This window comes from Cherax quadricarinatus, chromosome 11, assembly GCF_038502225.1.
Source record: "Cherax quadricarinatus isolate ZL_2023a chromosome 11, ASM3850222v1, whole genome shotgun sequence".
NCBI lineage: Eukaryota > Metazoa > Arthropoda > Malacostraca > Decapoda > Parastacidae > Cherax > Cherax quadricarinatus.
Window position 1 is genome coordinate 40,380,814 of NC_091302.1, and position 18,203 is coordinate 40,399,016.

Below are 18,203 nucleotides of genomic sequence, written 5' to 3' on the forward strand. Positions count from 1 at the left end.
AGTGATAATGTCAGAGGATCTCACCTTCAAAGACCACAACAATGTACCTACCTCATCTGCTAGGAAAAGATAGGATGGATAATGAGAACCTTCAAAACTAGGGATGCCAAGACCATGATGATTCTCTTCAAATCGCTTGTGTTCTCTAGGCTGGAATACTGCTGTACACTAACGGCCCCCTTCAAGGCTGGCGACATTGCAGACCTGGAGAGTGTACAAAAAACTTTCACGGCACACATAAGTGCGATAAGGCACCTAAACTACTGTTAACGATTGAAGGTCCTTGAGCTGTATTCCCTCGAATGCAGGCGTTAGAGATACATGATAATATACACTTGGAAGGTCCTAGAGGGATTGGTACCAAACCTGCACACGAAAATCACTTCATATGAAAGTAAAAGACACGGCAGGAGATGCAACGTTCCCCCGATGAAAAGCAGGGGCACCACGAGTACACTGAGAGACATCACAGTAAGCGTCTGGGGCCCAAGACTGTTCAATTGCCTCCTAGCATACATAAGGGGGATTACCAATAGACCCCTGGCTGTCTTCAAGAAGGCACTGGACAGGCACCTAAAGTCAGTACCTGTCCAACCGGGCTGTGGTTCGTACGTCAGCTTGCGTGCGGCCAGCAGTTACAGCCTGGTTGATCAGAACCTGATCCACCATGAGGCCTGGTCTCAGACCGGGCCGCGGGGGCGTTGACCCCCGAAACCCTCTCCAGGTAAACCTTACTCTTTCCTATATTCACTTTTAATTTTCTTATTTTACATACTCTACTAAACTCATTCACCAGCCTTTGCAACTTCTCTTCAGAATCTCCCAAAAGCACAGTGTCATCAGCAAAGAGCGACTGTGACAACTCCCACTTTGTGTTTGAATTTTTATCTTTTAACTCCACACCTCTTGCCAAGACCCTCGCATTCACTTCTCTCACAACCCCATCTATAAGTATATTAAACAACCATGGTGACATTATACATCCTTGTATAAGGCCTACTTTTACATGGAAATAATCTCCCTTTCTCCTACATTCTCTAACCTGAGCCCTACTATCCTCGTAAAAACTTTTCACTGTTTTCAATAACCTACCTCTTCTTGCTTAAAACTGTAAACTTAAAACGGTTAAACCGGGAAATTTGTTGCATACTGTATGTGAGAAATCCACATAGATTATCTAACAGTAAATAAATACCTGAAAGTTTGCCGACTCTTGTAAATCACATCATGGGGAAGGAGCTAAGATTCCACCGGATATAAATCACACTGGTTCTCTTGGATTATCCTGGATTATTGATCCTCCATGGGCTAATAATCGAGATAAATACTTCTTATTCAATTATGGAACGAACAGAGGGATCTGTGATTCATTGTCTGATGAAGACGAGACAACTAGCGCTGAAGGGAAGGGCAATGGAATGTGCTGAGTGCTGAAGATAAGGCACAACAGCGTTAACCTAGGTGAAATATACATTAGTAGCATAGTACTGTACTAGACGATTCAAAATCATTGTACAAATTCATTCGAATGTATGGCTGTGAAACCTGCACACGCCTGCTGTTCCTCTTCACTTAGCAGCAAGTAGATACCTGGGTGTTAGACGATGATTGTGGGTCTCATCCTGGGGAACAAAATTAAAGGACCCCAATGGAAATAAGACAGTCTCCGATGAAGCTCTGACTTTCTTGGGCTGGCCTAGGTAGGTATCCTCACCCCCCCCCCCAGGTTTAAAATTCGAACAACTCTTATCTTATCTTGTAGTTGCTAATGCTGATAACCGCGACGAAAACTGCATATAACTCTGCAGTGTAATGGCTGTCTTCAGTGAATATCTCTGAATCGCGCCATCTGGAAAGCTGTTGAGTTACTTGTCCCATGGTAGAATGCTTAGTGATATTACCATTGCGTTACTGAAGATTTCCAGTTCTTGATGACATAGATTTCTTTCCCAGTTTTAAGAACCCATTCTATGTGATGGAGAATAAAAAGAAAACCACCCCTCGTGATGGACCTTGGCAGGAAAAAAGTTCTACATAATAAAGTGGGGCAGGGAAAAATATTCTGTTTGATTTTGTATATGACTGAAAGCCATCCTTTGTGAAGGAGTATGGCAGGAACAACAGTCTACATGATGGAGTATAGCAGGAAAAATCATCCTGGGTGATGGAGTATGACAAGAAAACCATTCCATATGTGATGAAGCATGACAACAAAACTACTCTTGTGATGGTGTGTGGGAAAAAGACACATTGATTGGGTTGTTTGGATTAACCTGGGCTATTAACCTTCCCGATTAACAATCCGAATAGTCTACCAATTTTGGCAGTAATAAAGTATATCAAAGTGGGCCTAAAAATAATATCCTTGATTTTTCTCTAAGTCAAGGAGAAATGTACATATAAAGCGAAGAGTGCCTAGCAAATGAGTTTCATTCCGAGCAATCTTTGATATATGTTATAGAGTACGACCAAAATAAATTGCCTATTACCATTTTTTGAACGAAGAATTGATCACATTGCAGATGATGGTTATTTACAGATTTATTAGTATCTTCTACATTTTTTTAGTCAATAGTTTATAAGAAGTAACATTAAGTCAAAATATAACCCAGGGATTATTAATTTTTATATTCTCATTAACAAGTTTCTCATCCAAAGTTTTCCATTTTCTTTTCCCCATTCTGTTCGAATGTGTTTAGCAGTGATGTATTGTTAGTGTTTAAACTATTTTAAAATCAATATACTGATATCTAATTTACATATATGTGGTGTATTTACAAAATTTAACTTTGTCTTGTGTGACATTATAAAAAATGCTTATAGAGATGAGAGGAAAGTGAGATAATGTTTGCAGAAAGCCAAGAGAAGAGAAATAGGACACGTGCGGTATCAATGCGTAAACAAGCAGACGACGCACATGCGCGCTGGATTTGTCAGTGAGTAGCGGAGAGAAGATGACGCACACGGGATGTTCCTGACGGACACCAGGGATCTGCAGGCCTCAGTGGAGCATCAGGCAAGTCACATGTGTGCACGGAGCACCCAGCGCTACCTGGACGCTACTTAGCAACCATGATAAGAGAGTATAACTTGATAGTGGAGATTGTGTTGTGATGCTGATCCCTCGTCCTCTTCCTGCCTGCCAGCCTGCATCACCTTCATTACTCATTATATTTTTCCTCTCACCACCCCGTGTGCATTAATATCTAAAAGTCTTGCCTTAGTTTACTTTTACATGATACGAGGATTGCTTGAAATGTGGTCAGTACCTAGAGCTGTCACCACGCCTGACTTCATTGACTTTGTTATCAAGAAGCTCTTGCACAGTTCTTGTTGAAAACCCAATATACAGTGATAGTTTTTTACCTCAGAACATAAAAGAGGCGATGTGTTTACTGGTGTTGAGGTAGATATGAAAACTACAGAAACTGTTATTAAGCGAGTATTCAAATTCATTTGTGCTAAACATTTGCCACTTGCAGAATATGTGAAAGGTATCCGGTGAAGTCGCTGAATTTCCAAGTTACCGACGTCAGCGAGATATCCCAGGGGGGCAGACTTGGTAAAATGAGTTATTCTACAACATAAATTAGGTTTATTTTACATAAGAGCATTAGAATGGAGGAACACTGTAGCAGGCCTACTGGCTCAGGCACAGGCCCATAATTTGAAGGTCCTCCTCTTATCCAGCCTCTGTCATTTAGAGATAAATGGGATAAAATACTGGCATGATGGAAAAATTAGACATAAATGCAGTATAATGCAATCCTTTATTGACACTGTTTCACCCACAGTGAGCTTTATAAAGTCACAAACAGACCTACCTGAGCTGAGTGTACATGAGTGTATATATAGTGACATGAAGGGTTAGGTGAGGAATGTTGAAGTTAACTGCTGAGAAGAGGTGTGATTTGAGAAGGACCTGCCAGGCATGGGCCAGTAGGATCGTTGCTGTGTAGGATAATGAAGTTTCCTGTCGAGAGGTTCAGCTATATTGTAAAAGCCATTGTTCTGGTTGAAATTGTTGGATATACAGATGAGTGATAATTCCAAGATCCTGCATCCCTGGGTTTCTTCTCAGTAGTCAATGTCAACATTCCTCACCTGACCATTTACGTCACTGTGCTCTCCGTACGTACTCGCATACTCTTTGCTCATGTAGATCTGCTTGTGACTTGATAAAGCCCAATGTTGTTGAAACATTGTCAATAAAGGACTGCATTATACTGCATTTGTGTCTACTTTTTCAACCCTAACCCTGTAGGTTTAATTAAAACTCATCCCTTCTTGTTCATGTACTTGTCTAATGTGTTTTTGTAGCTACCTAATGTTTTAGCTTCAGTACTGTACTTGATAGATTGTTCCACTGATTGACCACTATTGCTGAACCACTACTTTCTTACAGCCTTATCCAGTCTGAATCCATTATGTCAAGCTCTTTCTTGGGTGGATATCCTTAGTATGTATCCTATTTGTATCTTTATTTATGAAGATCTTCCACTTGTACACATTAATCACGTCTCCCATCGTTCTATGCCAGGGCCCTCAGTCTTTGTATGAAATATTCCATGTACAGTGGATAAATTTTGTTAGTCACTGTATGTTCTCCAGTGAATTTATATCTATTCTGTAGTATAGAGACCAGAACTGAGCTGCATAATCTACAGGAAGCTTTTCTAATGATGGACTTCTTGGTATAAATCAACGAAATCTGTTAACTTTATTACACATGCTGAGACACTGCTGTCTTGGCTTCAGGTTTCTGTTTACCATGACTCTCAAGTCCTTTTTCACTTTAAGTATAATCCATTATGCGACATTTGGAAACAGTTTCAAATGTGCAACTCGGTAAAATGATAAATGATTTACCCTTTGTAAAACAGAATGAGGGAAAATTTCTTAGGTCTGTACATTGACAACAATTTAAAAATAAATTGCTTACATTCAGCACATAAGGTTTTCAAAACAATAGGCATCCTATTTAAGACCATTACAATGTGCTTTAAACAACATTACTTATTCTAATTTATGCTTACCTCACCCAGGTATTTGTGCCTGCAGATCTACTACAGCAAACCACCTAAAGCTAATAGTAATTCAACAAAAAGCTGCCATACAAATGATCACTTAAGCATATGCTAGTCAATACATGCCCCCACTCTTCAAAAATTTAAACTTGCTCATCATATGAAACACTCATACTGCTGTGCATACTGTATATGGAGGGCAGTCAATACAGATGTAATCCCAACTCTGAAAGTCTTCCTGGAAAGCTGCAACTGGACTTACTTGTATAACACAAGATACAAATACAGTGGACCCTCGGTTATTGGCTGTAATCTGTTCCAGAAGCTCGACCTAAAACCAAAATGGCCGAAAACCCAAATAATATTTCCAGACAGCCAAAAATATTAAAAAAAAAAAATACATTTTTTAAAGATTAATTATAGTTTTACATACACAAAACAATGAGAACTAAGTAAAATAAATAAAGGAACATTTAAATCACTATTATATACCTTTATTGAAGACTCTTGTTGGCTTATAGAAGAAAGGGAGGAAGAGAGGAGGACTGATTATTGTTTGGAAGGGGAATCCCCCTCCATAAGGACTTTAGGTATCAAAGACCTCTCTGGGGTTATGCCCCTTCTTTGTCTTTTACTGCCACTAGGACCAGCTTGAGAGTCACTGCACACCTCTCGCACAAAAAAACTGTCCAGAGAGGTCTGTTTCTGGCATCTCTAAGATTTCCCTGAAGTGGGACAAGGTTTTGTCACTGAACATGTTGCAGATATGAACTGTTTCAGCTAGGTCAGGGTGATATTTCTCCACAAAAGTTTGCACCTCATTCCACTTTGCACAAATGTCCTTAATCACTGAAGAAGGCATCTTCTTCCCTCTCTCTTCCTCCTCCTCTGAAGCAATTTCCTCATCTGTAGTCTGTTGCTGTTCCAGATGAAGGTCTTGCAGCTCTTCAGTGGTTAGCTCTTCCCTGTGGTCCTCCTCCAACTTTTCCACATCCTCGCCACTAACCTCCAATCCCATGGACTTCCCCAAAGACACAAGACATTCCACAACAGGAGTAGGGTCCTCATGGTCAGCCCCAAACCCTTCAAAATCCTTGTCGAGGATGCATTCTGGCCACAAATTTCTCCAAGCAGAGTTCAAAGTTCTGGAAGTCACTCCCTGCCAAGCCTTACCTATAAGGCTTATGCAGTGGAGGATACTGAAGTGATTCCTCCAGAACTCCCTTAGGGTCAAGTTAGTGTCCGAGGTCACTTCAAAGCACCTTTGAATTACTGCTTTCATGTAGAGTTTTTTTGAGGCTAGAAATGACCTGCTGGTCTATGGGCTGGGTGAGAGGAGTGGTGTTAGGAGGCAAGAACTTCTGCTATAAAACTAAAGTCCCTAAACAGTTGGTCTTCCAAGTTGGGAGGTTGAGCAGGAGCATTGTCCAGTACCAGGAGGCACTCGAGTGGCAATTTTTTTCCCAGGAGGTATTTTTTTCACACTCAAGCCAAACACATCATGGACTCATTCTTTGGAAATTTGCCTCGTGACCCATGCTTTACTATTAGCTTTCCACATCACACACAATTTACTCTTGACAATATTGTTTTTCTTGAACATTTAGGGATTTTCAGAGTGATACATCAGTAAAGGCTTCATTTTGAAATCCCCACTAGCATTACCACAGAACAAAATAGTAAGCCTGTCTTTCATAGGCTTGTGTCCTGGCAGCGACTTTTCCTCCTGTGTAATGCATTTTCTTCCAAAGGAGGCCTGTTTCTTCACAATTGAACACTTGTTGGGGGAGGAATCCTTTAGCCTCTATGTACTCCTTGAATTCATGCACGAATTTTTCAGCTTCACATTTGTCAGAACTTGCAGCCTTGACTCGAACTTGCAGCCTTGCCATGCCTTACAACACTGTGTATGCCACTATGCTTCTTAAATCTCTCAAACCAGCCTTTGCTGGTCTTAATTCACTAACAGTAACACTCATTCCAGGCATTTTCTTTATGAGATCCGCATGCAGCTGCCTTGCCTTTTCACAAATGATCGACTCCACACACTATCTCCCACTAATTGTTTTTTGGTGATCCACAAGAACAATAACTTCTCCATATCTTACATTATTGGTGGCCTTTGTTTCGTTAGAACATTTACTCCTTTCGCAACATAAGCTTTCTTAATTTCTACTTTCTTTGCCAGGATGAAAGTGATTGTTGATTTGGATTTCACATACATCCTGGTAAGTTCCAGTACCCGCACACCACTCTCATATTTTTCAATAACTTCTTTCTTAAATTCCATCATGTTTCTCACTTTCTTTACCAAAGGAACCAAAACTGCAAAAAACAATGGATTATAGTGAAATGTTTGGATGAATGAGCAGAAGTTTCCTCACTCGCCCAGAGACGCATCCACACTGATTCATGAATGCGCGAGTGGCTGGTGGGCGGTGGGTGGACATGTCCGATACGGCCGATAAGCGAAATGACGGGCAATAACTGGAATAAAATTTCGGCTAAAAGACCAGGCAATAACCAAGTTGGTCCATATCTGGGGTGGCTGATAACTGAGGGTCCACTGTACCTCCTTGATATCCACTGTATACTACTCAAATTGAGTAAAAACTTAGTGTGCATAAAAGGCTCCAGTGAGGGACTGAACATCTCAGAATTACCTCTCCACTGCCTCCTGTATATAATATCTGCATTGGAATGAAAAAGTCACAGTACCAAAATGTCTTCAGAAATAAGTATACCCAAATATTACGCATTGATATACAATTTAAGGTATTGTATACCATAAATAAAAAAGCATATTGTAGGTGGATAGAGAAGAGATAAGAAAGAAGCAATGTAGCAGGTGTTAAAAGTGTATGGAATAAGTGATAGATAATTAAAAACTGTAAAGAAGTGTTTTGCAGAGAGTAAGGCTCAGTTTGGGAATAATGCCTTAAACAGACTGTCTGATGCCTCTGGATTTGTTTAATGCATTTATAGATTGCTTTACAATTGATCTAGTATATAGTTTGTTGGATAGAAGTGTAGGATTATAATCCAGTCCATCAAATGTGAAGTGACATTGGCAGGTGGCTGGTGTGATCAGTTTTATTTTAGTACATATTAAATATTGTTTTATTGTTATTGGTCACTGTGTCTTGGAGAGAAACAAACATCTTGTAAATAGTTGTATCTAGTACAGATTCATTTTGTACAAGGCAGCAAGAAATCTTTAGTGTTTAATGTGACTTTGTGCATGACTCATCACTGAATGGATGTTCATTTTGCTTCAGTGAGTAGGCAGTACAACTTACTTAATATAGTATTTGTCTAGTTGTTGAAGAGCCTCTTTTAAAAATCAGAATGGACATTTAGTGAATTAAGCAAGTAAAAAGAAATGAACTACTTTCAGATCCTATATGCACTTTTTTTTTTTTTAGATTGTTGTATTCATTTTGTATAATTTATGTACATACAGTATATTGTATGATGTGCTCAGAAGATACACATGTATAATTGAGTACTAATACCCTATATAACAAAATTCCACAGTGAAAAAATAAACAGGGAAAACCTGTATGCTTCCATGTGCTTACACACATATCTGCCTCTAAAGATTTGTATGTAAGCACATAACAGCATTCAGGATATTCTGTTTATTTTTTTCACTGTGGTATTTTGTATATTTGCAGTCATGTCTTATTGTGATTTCCATGATTAAGTACAACCACATTACTGGTTAGTATATCATGCTGCCCAAATAAAACATTCACAGATGTCCCAAAATAGTTCATTGTTTAAATGTTCACAGTTTTGCATTAATATTACATAAATGCATTGTAGTTGAAATAATGGAAAGAATTATTATCCATTGGTTATGGGGTCACTGCTCCCTCTAGGCCAGTCTTGCTGAGGTCTCTTTTCACTGGACTTCCCTAACTTTAAGGCTGGGAAAAGGTTCATAATCCAAGGAATTGGAGCTTGCCACCCTTCCTCAAGATCAAATTTGATTGCCTCCTACCCCTCAGGATAGGAGATCCTTACAGGTTTAGCGCTTCCCTATGACTATAATGATAATTGCTGAGGCTTCCTGATTAGCAGCCAGATGAGATGGTAAAAGCAACTCACACACTGGCCTAGGCACCACAACAATACAATACAGTACAGTAGATGACAGGGAATTTTCTGTTGGAACTCACATTATTCTCTCATCAGTAATGGTGTTTTGATTATTCACTGATATAGTATTTGAAGGGAGAGTACAGTCCTGTATTGGTGGCCAGTGGTCTGGTAGCAAAGCTCTCACTTCACTCTGAGGGTCCGGGTTCAATTCCCGGCAAGGGTGAAAACATCAGGCATGTTTCCTTACACTGGTTGTCCATGTTCACCCATCAGTAAAAATGGGTACCTGAGTATTAGTCGACTGGTGTGGGTCATATCCCAGGACAAAATTGACCTAATTTGTCAATGACATGCATGTCATTGATGTCAGCTAGGCCTGTATACTTTGTACATGTACCTGTAGAAATAAAGATATTATTATTATTAATATTATTATAAAGAGTCTAGCTTTATGATGTTTATAGTGTTCTTGTAATGAGGTTGATGATTCATTGATTCACTGTTTGATGGGAGACTAAAGTCTTGTATTGAAACAATTTGGCTGCTAGATGCTTTAATTATGTATGACAGCAACAAGCAGTGCTTCGCTCTAAATGCCATCAGGGAATAAAGCAAAGGAGAAAACCAGTCTATTGTATAACTCTATGGCACGGACCCTGAAAGGGTCCATGCTGTAGATCTACGGCTTTACATTGAGGGTCCAAACCGTAGATCTAAGCCATGAGCTCAGCTCACTCTGAAAAGCTGTGAGAAGTAAATTTGGGCCTAGATATGAGAGAATACATCTATGTGGTATGTGTGCACCACATAAAACAAATCCTGCAGCACACAGTGCAAAATGAGAGAAAAAACGTAGACCATAATTTTCGATTAAAACAGCGACTTTGCATTGTTTTTTGTATGTTTTTTATGGTTGTATTTGTGATTTCTTCGTCTCATTTGATAGAATGGAAGATATATTACAGAAATAGACATGACTTTGATTGGTTTTAGTATTGGAAATGGTTTGAAATTGAGCTCAAATTAGTAAAAATGTTAAAGTTTTGCCAATGTTCAAGAGTAAACAAATGACCTCACATGTCTAATACACGCCAGCTGGTGGGTCTGATATACATTCACAAATGTGGTGGTATTATTTGTACAATTATTACAATATTGCATAACAGTAAATCTTCTATTTTTTGGTTTGAATAAAAATTCATTATTATTATTATTTTTTTTTTTTTTTTTTTTTTTTATCACACTGGCCGATTCCCACCAAGGCAGGGTAGCCCGAAAAAGAAAAACTTTCACCATCATTCACTCCATCACTGTCTTGCCAGAAGGGTGCTTTACACTACAGTTTTTAAACTGCAACATTAACACCCCTCCTTCAGAGTGCAGGCACTGTACTTCCCATCTCCAGGACTCAAGTCCGGCCTGCCGGTTTCCCTGAACCCCTTCATAAATGTTACTTTGCTCACACTCCAACAGCACGTCAAGTATTAAAAACCATTTGTCTCCATTCACTCCTATCAAACACGCTCACGCATGCCTGCTGGAAGTCCAAGCCCCTCGCACACAAAACCTCCTTTACCCCCTCCCTCCAACCCTTCCTAGGCCAACCTCTACCCCGCCTTCCTTCCACTACAGACTGATACACTCTTGAAGTTATTCTGTTTCGCTCCATTCTCTCCACATGTCCGAACCACCTCAACAACCCTTCCTCAGCCCTCTGGACAACAGTTTTGGTAATCCTGCACCTCCTCCTAACTTCCAAACTACGAATTCTCTGCATTATATTCACACCACACATTGCTCTCAGACATGACATCTCCACTGCCTCCAGCCTTCTCCTCGCTGCAACATTCATCACCCATGCTTCACACCCATATAAGTGCGTTGGTAAAACTATACTCTCATTCCCCTCTTTGCCTCCAAGGACAAAGTTCTTTGTCTCCACAGACTCCTAAGTGCACCACTCACCCTTTTCCCCTCATCAATTCTATGATTCACCTCATCTTTCATAGACCCATCCGCTGACACGTCCACTCCCAAATATCTGAATACATTCACCTCCTCCATACTCTCTCCCTCCAATCTGATATCCAAACTTTCATCACCTAATCTTTTTGTTATCCTCATAACCTTACTCTTTCCTGTATTCACTTTCAATTTTCTTCTTTTGCACACCCTACCAAAATTCATCCACCAATCTCTGCAACTTCTCTTCAGAATCTCCCAAGAGCACAGTGTCATCAGCAAAGAGCAACTGTGACAACTCCCACTTTATGTGTGATTCTTTATCTTTTAACTCCACGCCTCTTGTCAAGACCCTCGCATTTACTTCTCTTACAACCCCATCTATAAATATATTAAACAACCACGGTGACATCACACATCCTTGTCTAAGGCCTACTTTTACTGGGAAATAATTTCCCTCTTTCCTACATACTCTAACTTGAGCCTCACTATCCTCGTAAAAACTCTTCACTGCTTTCAGTAACCTACCTCCTACACCATACACCTGCAACATCTGCCACATTGCCCCCCTATCCACCCTGTCATACGCCTTTTCCAAATCCATAAATGCCACAAAAACCTCTTTAGCCTTATCTAAATACTGTTCACTTATATGTTTCACTGCAAACACCTGGTCCACACACCCCCTACCTTTCCTAAAGCCTCCTTGTTCATCTGCTATCCTATTCTCCGTCTTACTCTTAATTCTTTCAATAATAACTCTACCATACACTTTGCCAGGTATACTCAACAGACTTATCCCCCTATAATTTTTGCACTCTCTTTTATCCCCTTTGCCTTTATACAAAGGAACTATGCATGCTCTCTGCCCATCCCTAGGTACCTTACCCTCTTCCATACATTTATTAAATAATTGCACCAACCACTCCAAAACTATATCCCCACCTGCTTTTAACATTTCTATCTTTATCCCATCAATCCCGGCTGCCTTACCCCCTTTCATTTTACCTACTGCCTCACGAACTTCCCCCACACTCACAACTGGCTCTTCCTCACTCCTACAAGATGTTGTTCCTCCTTGCCCTATACCCGAAATCACAGCTTCTCTATCTTCATCAACATTTAACAATTCCTCAAAATATTCCTCCATCTTCCCAATACCTCTAACTTTCCATTTAATAACTCTCCTCTCCTATTTTTAACTGACAAATCCATTTGTTCTCTAGGCTTTCTTAACTTCTTAATCTCACTCCAAAACTTTTTCTTATTTCCAACAAAATTTGTTGATAACATCTCACCCACTCTCTCATTTGCTCTCTTTTTACATTGCTTCACCACTCTCTTAACCTCTCTCTTTTTCTCCATATACTCTTCCCTCCTTGCATCGCTTCTACTTTGTAAAAACTTCTCATATGCTAACTTTTTCTCCCTTACTACTCTCTTCACATCATCATTCCACGAATCGCTCTTCTTCCCTCCCGCACCCACTTTCCTGTAACCACAAACTTCTGCTGAACACTCTAGCGCTACATTTTTAAACCTACCCCATACCTCTTCGATCCCATTGCCTATGCTCTTATTAGCCCATCTATCCTCCAATAGCTGTTTATATCTTACCCTAACTGCCTCCTCTTTTAGTTTATAAACCTTCACCTCTCTCTTCCCTGATGCTTCTATTCTCCTTGTATCCCATCTACCTTTTACTCTCAGTGTAGCTACAACTAGAAAGTGATCTGATATATCTGTGGCCCCTCTATAAACATGTACATCCTGAAGTCTACTCAACAGTCTTTTGTCTACCAATACATAATCCAACAAACTACTGTCATTTCACCCTACATCATATCTTGTATACTTATTTATCCTCTTTTTCTTAAAATATGTATTACCTATAACTAAACCCCTTTCTATACAAAGTTCAATCAAAGGGCTCCCATTATCATTTACACCTGGCACCCCAAACTTACCTACCACACCCTCTCTAAAAGTTTCTCCTACTTTAGCATTCAGGTCCCCTACCACAATTACTCTCTCACTTGGTTCAAAGGCTCCTATACATTCACTTAACATCTCCCAAAATCTCTCTCTCTCCTCTGCATTCCTCTCTTCTCCAGGTGCATACACGCTTATTATGACCCACTTCTCGCATCCAACCTTTACTTTAATCCACATAATTCTTGAATTTACACATTCATATTCTCTTTTCTCCTTCCATAACTGATCATTCAACATTACTGCTATCCCTTCCTTTGCTCTAACTCTCTCAGATACTCCAGATTTAATCCCATTTATTTCCCCCCACCGAAACTCCCCTACCCCCTTCAGCTTTGTTTCGCTTAGGGCCAGGACATCCAACTTCTTTTCATTCATAACATCAGCAATCATCTGTTTCTTGTCATCCGCACTACATCCACGCACATTTAAGCATCCCAGTTTTATAAAGTTTTTCTTCTTCTCTTTTTTAGTAAATGTCTACAGGAGAAGGGGTTACTAGCCCATTGCTCCTGGTATTTTAGTCGCCTCATACGACACGCATGGTTTACGGAGGAAAGATTCTTTTCCACTTCCCCATGGACAATAGAAGAAATAAAGAGGAACAAGACTATTTAGAAAAAGGAGAAAAACCTAGATGTATGTATATATATATGCACGTGCGTGTCTGTGAAGTGTGACCAAAGTGTAAGTAGGAGTAGTAAGATATCCCTGTTATCTAGCGTGTTTATGAGACAGAAAAAGAAACCAGCAATCCTACCATCATGCAAAACAGTTACAGGTTTCTGTTTCACAGTCATCTGGCAGGACGGTAGTACTTCCCTGGGTGGTTGCTGTCTACCAATGTCTACCTATGTGAATAAAAAATCAAAATGGAATTCATTTGTAAAGCCCGAAAACGTAACTAATGAACAGAGGAAATGTTAGTTTAGTGCCAGGAATGCCTGCATTGTTTATTCTGCACCCTATTTTGAAATTGGAATATTTTGAACTTGCACTAAATTGGCCAAATTACCAATTTCCAATCACATTATTTCGTAGTTGAAACAGTTGATTTGGTGATTTCTTGTGCTCAGTCGATAGAATAGAAGTACATAATACTGCTGAAATAACTAAGAATTTGGTCGACTGGAATAATGTAATTGGCCTAAAATGGGAGTCAAAGTCGGCAAAATTGCCGATGCATTAATATCGCTGACACATCAAAATTAGCAAGAGCACAATTTCATCAGTTTTCCACCAAATTTCATACTTTTTGTTTTACTGTATTACCTTCAGAAAAAGATTCTCTACCATTTCATAAGAAAAAATAACAAAATTATTTTTTGAAAATTCTTGGATGCTGGTGCACACTTTGAAATTTGGACTCTGGACCCTGAAAGGATTAAGGATAGCTAAACCAGCTGAGTGTTATATCTCAGATGAACATTCCTGATTATTAAGAGTGGGCTTCTGTAGTCATTAAAACAACTTTCATTCACAATCACAATGTCCATTTTGAATATATACCAATGCAAGCTGCACTGTATAATCAGAAATATGCATAATCTTTGTTTTTACAGGTGTAGGTGTGAAGTGCTCACTCAAGGCCTGTGACCTCTGAAGGCAAGTTGTGTGCTCTTGATGAAATATTGAGTGTTTGTGTATGAGACCATGCCTGCTGGTCCTTGAAAGATTCATGTCAAGGTTTGGGGTAAACTTTGTTGACCCGAGGCTGTTTAGTTGTGTCCAGGGTTTGTGGTCAACAGCAGCGATGTTCCCATTATGACCAGACAAATTGTGGCAGCAAGTTCTTTGGTAAGTGATAAAATGTTTTATTATTTATTATGTGACAAATATGACTTCGTTGAATAGTATACAAAGTGTCTTGATATTGTAGCTTTGCTGTATTGTATGTGTAGTACCTAAAACCTCCATGTAATAAAGATTGGGAATTTTCAGGTTTTTGCTGTGTTGCCATACCGTCCAGTTCCCAGCCTTAGTCTTGGAGCCCAGTATGCCATGGCGCAGAGGAGTCGTCGCCAAATATATGAAACTGCCTTTGACAGCAAGGTAAGTTGTAGTTAATGAAATATACATTACAGAGGATCATTTTTATTCATTACTATATGTCCATAATATTTTTAGTTACTGTATGCAAGATTGCTATTCTAACTTAGCTGCTTTTTGACCTGTTCTACATAGTGAATACAAATTTTTATACTCTGAAGACTATGTGTTGTCATAATCATTTGATGCCATTATTGTGTGTCATTTCACACCATAATCTTTCTCTGAGTAGTTTAATTCATTGCTTTAAAATCTTCCATTTCTAAGCTTATAAAAAAGTTACTCTTACTATTGTGGACATTGAAAGTAACATGCATATATTCTATTAAAGCAAAGTTGTTAGGATTTATAACTTCATGTTATTCACTCAGTGGTCGTACTTGTATGCAAGTCTAGTGGTACAGTATCATATTGTTCCATAGCATCATTTCTTAACTTGCAGTTGATGTGGGAGACAACTCAGTCCCAATCATTGTTTATTTGGCTTATTTTACTTTTTTTATTATTGTATTAAATCTTCTTTGTTATGACTCACAAAATCGTAATGACACGATTGCAAACAAACCATATCACGGGCGGGGTATGGTTTGCTTCTTTGTTATCACTTACAGTTTTTATTCTGTTGTTCAGTATTCTTTTTTGTACATGTTTATCATACTGTGTTAGACTATCACAGTTTATAATAAATTTGTCATGGCTCTCCAGTATTTGTAAAGGCTCTAATTAATAAAATCCTATATTAGACCAGAGCACCTGAAGATTCCTGGTCTTTTGCAGTAGTGTCGAGGTTTGGTAATCTACAGTTTAGGTTGGGTTTGGTTTGGAATGCAATTAATCAACCAAATCTAATGGGTGGCAAATCTATAGGTGAAGTAAGCTGGTAGGGTTAATCATCAGGTGAACACTGGGTGAAGGATGGGGAAAAATCTTCAGGCAGTCTGTAAAACCAAAGTGAAAAATGTATCTACATATATTTGATATTTATGCTACCTACTGTATCTAAAGCAAAGTCCATGCCTGACCATCTTTAATCAATTGTATTTTGATAATTAGAAAAATGGTACAAATAGCAATTTATAAAAGATTATGTTGCTTAATACAGTCTGTGATGTTTCTAGTAGACAGGGTTATAAGTGAGTGGAAAATTGCCGAATTTTATGAACATATAAATAAGTCATCACTCGTCAAACATTTCATACTTAAATAACCGATACTGTTGAAATTGATATAGTTCCTTCATGCTAATCAAGTATAGCTAGAAAGTAATTTCTAGTACTACCAGTATCATGCCCAGTGAACATTTGTGAAGTACCATGCAGGCATGGTACTTCAGACTTCTAGGAGTTTAGTCCAGATGACTGGTTTCCCTAAATCCCTTTATACATGTTTCTTTGCTCCCACTCCTATAGCACGTCAAGCCATAAAAACCATTTGTCTTCATTCACTTCACTTTAATGTGCTCACACAAGCCTATTGGATATTTCAGCCCCTGGCACCCAGAATCTTCTTTGCCATTTCCCTCCATGAAAAAATTAACAATACAAAACTGTGTTTTCGCATGGCTTTATGTAGGTTAGAAACTAAATACAGTGTATTATAATTTAGTTATAAACCTGAGTGTTTAAAAGATCATAAAATCCTTGGAGAGTACTTCATACATTGTAAGGATGATGTGCTTGCACTTTATTAACTCATAGTTCATGTCTATATGCTATTTGTCTAACTAACGTGCTTGAGTTCACATTGTATTTTTAGTTTATTTGTTTTTGGCGTTTAATACAGCCAGACTGTGAAGACAAAATGTTGCATATGGGAATGGTGTGAAGGTTGTTCGCTGGGATGATTGAAAATGACCCTGAAGAGAGTTTTCTTAATTTATATAATGATTTGTTTATTTTGTGTATGTAATTTATATATTTATCAATATTTTACTAATATCTTATAATTATTACATAGGATACAGCACAAGGCACCTTAAAAAGAAGAATTATCTTTATTTATGACTACACTGATTTGGCAACAAGTATTTTTGATATGCTGGGTGTAGTATTGAGTTAACTAGTTTAGTAAAACTCCATTCTGTTCAGTGATAACTTTATTTTTCTATTTTATTTTTTATTTTATAGAAAAAGTGACATGCCACACCTTGTATATTAATGCTTTCACTGTCACTCATACAGATCTAGGTGGCTGGAGTCAGTGTCACTTACATAGATAAATGAGAATCAAAGTTCCATGAGATTTGCTGAGTGGCAAATTTTGGCTTAAACATTAAAGAATGGGACAGTGTGGTGGGTGTGTGCAGTTGTGCAGTAAAAAAAAGAAATCCTATCCTACACAGTGCATAATGGAAACTGGTAGCCTTTGACCATATGTTTGGGATAAAATAGCTATTTTGGGGCATTTTCTAGGGAAATTTTAATGGTTTTATTGGCTATTTCTTGATGTCACTGAGTAAACCCAAAAAAATAATAGTGACATTTGGTCAAAGAGACATTCGGGTGTGTGCTGGTAATCCTTTATTCAGATACAACATAATGATTGCTCCTAGCTGCAAAGAAATAAAATACACAAATTAGGATGCACAACATGACACTGTAAATATGCATTGTACCTCCTAGTCCTAATATATCATTAACTGTGCACGGTACGGACGGAAATTTATAGTGGGCGTGCAGTGCCCCTCCCTGCATAACACGTAACTATTAACTTACATATTAGGGAGGTAATACGTGTGCTGTCTGCCTCACGCTCTCTTTATTTACACTCGTGTTTCTCCACCTCACCTACAGGCAGCGCATGGGCGCTGCCAGCCCGCCGTATTTGACTCGCTCTGTATCACCACATATTCATCCCACAACATTGAGAAGATTTTGGTCAGTTTCAGAATGGAAGTGCCCTGAGATAGGCCCCAAATTGGCAGAAATGATCGATTTTTGGTTATTTTTGTGGAAACTGACCAGGAATTTGGGTGGTTTAAACACAAAGTGGCGCAAAATAGTCCTCTGATTTCCAGGTTTTTGCCTACATACAGTAATTCCATAAGTATTACATCAAATTTTGCAT

At 38.8% G+C, this 18,203-nt stretch overlaps 1 protein-coding gene across 3 annotated transcripts in view; it reads left to right on the forward strand.

Moving 5' to 3' along the window:
* Positions 1-2,909: 2,909 nt before the first annotated feature.
* The window catches only part of hwt (heavyweight), a 41,112-nt gene continuing 25,818 nt past the window's right edge, over positions 2,910-18,203 (forward strand). For all 3 annotated transcript variants that reach the window (XR_008406864.2, XM_053775155.2, XM_053775156.2), the window contains exons 1-3: positions 2,910-3,016; positions 14,651-14,885; positions 15,030-15,140. Coding sequence is in view for 2 of the 3 variants with exons in the window: in XM_053775155.2 (XP_053631130.1) it covers positions 14,853-14,885; positions 15,030-15,140 (144 nt within the window). In the remaining variant the exon portion in view is untranslated. The remainder of the gene's footprint in view (positions 3,017-14,650; positions 14,886-15,029; positions 15,141-18,203) is intronic.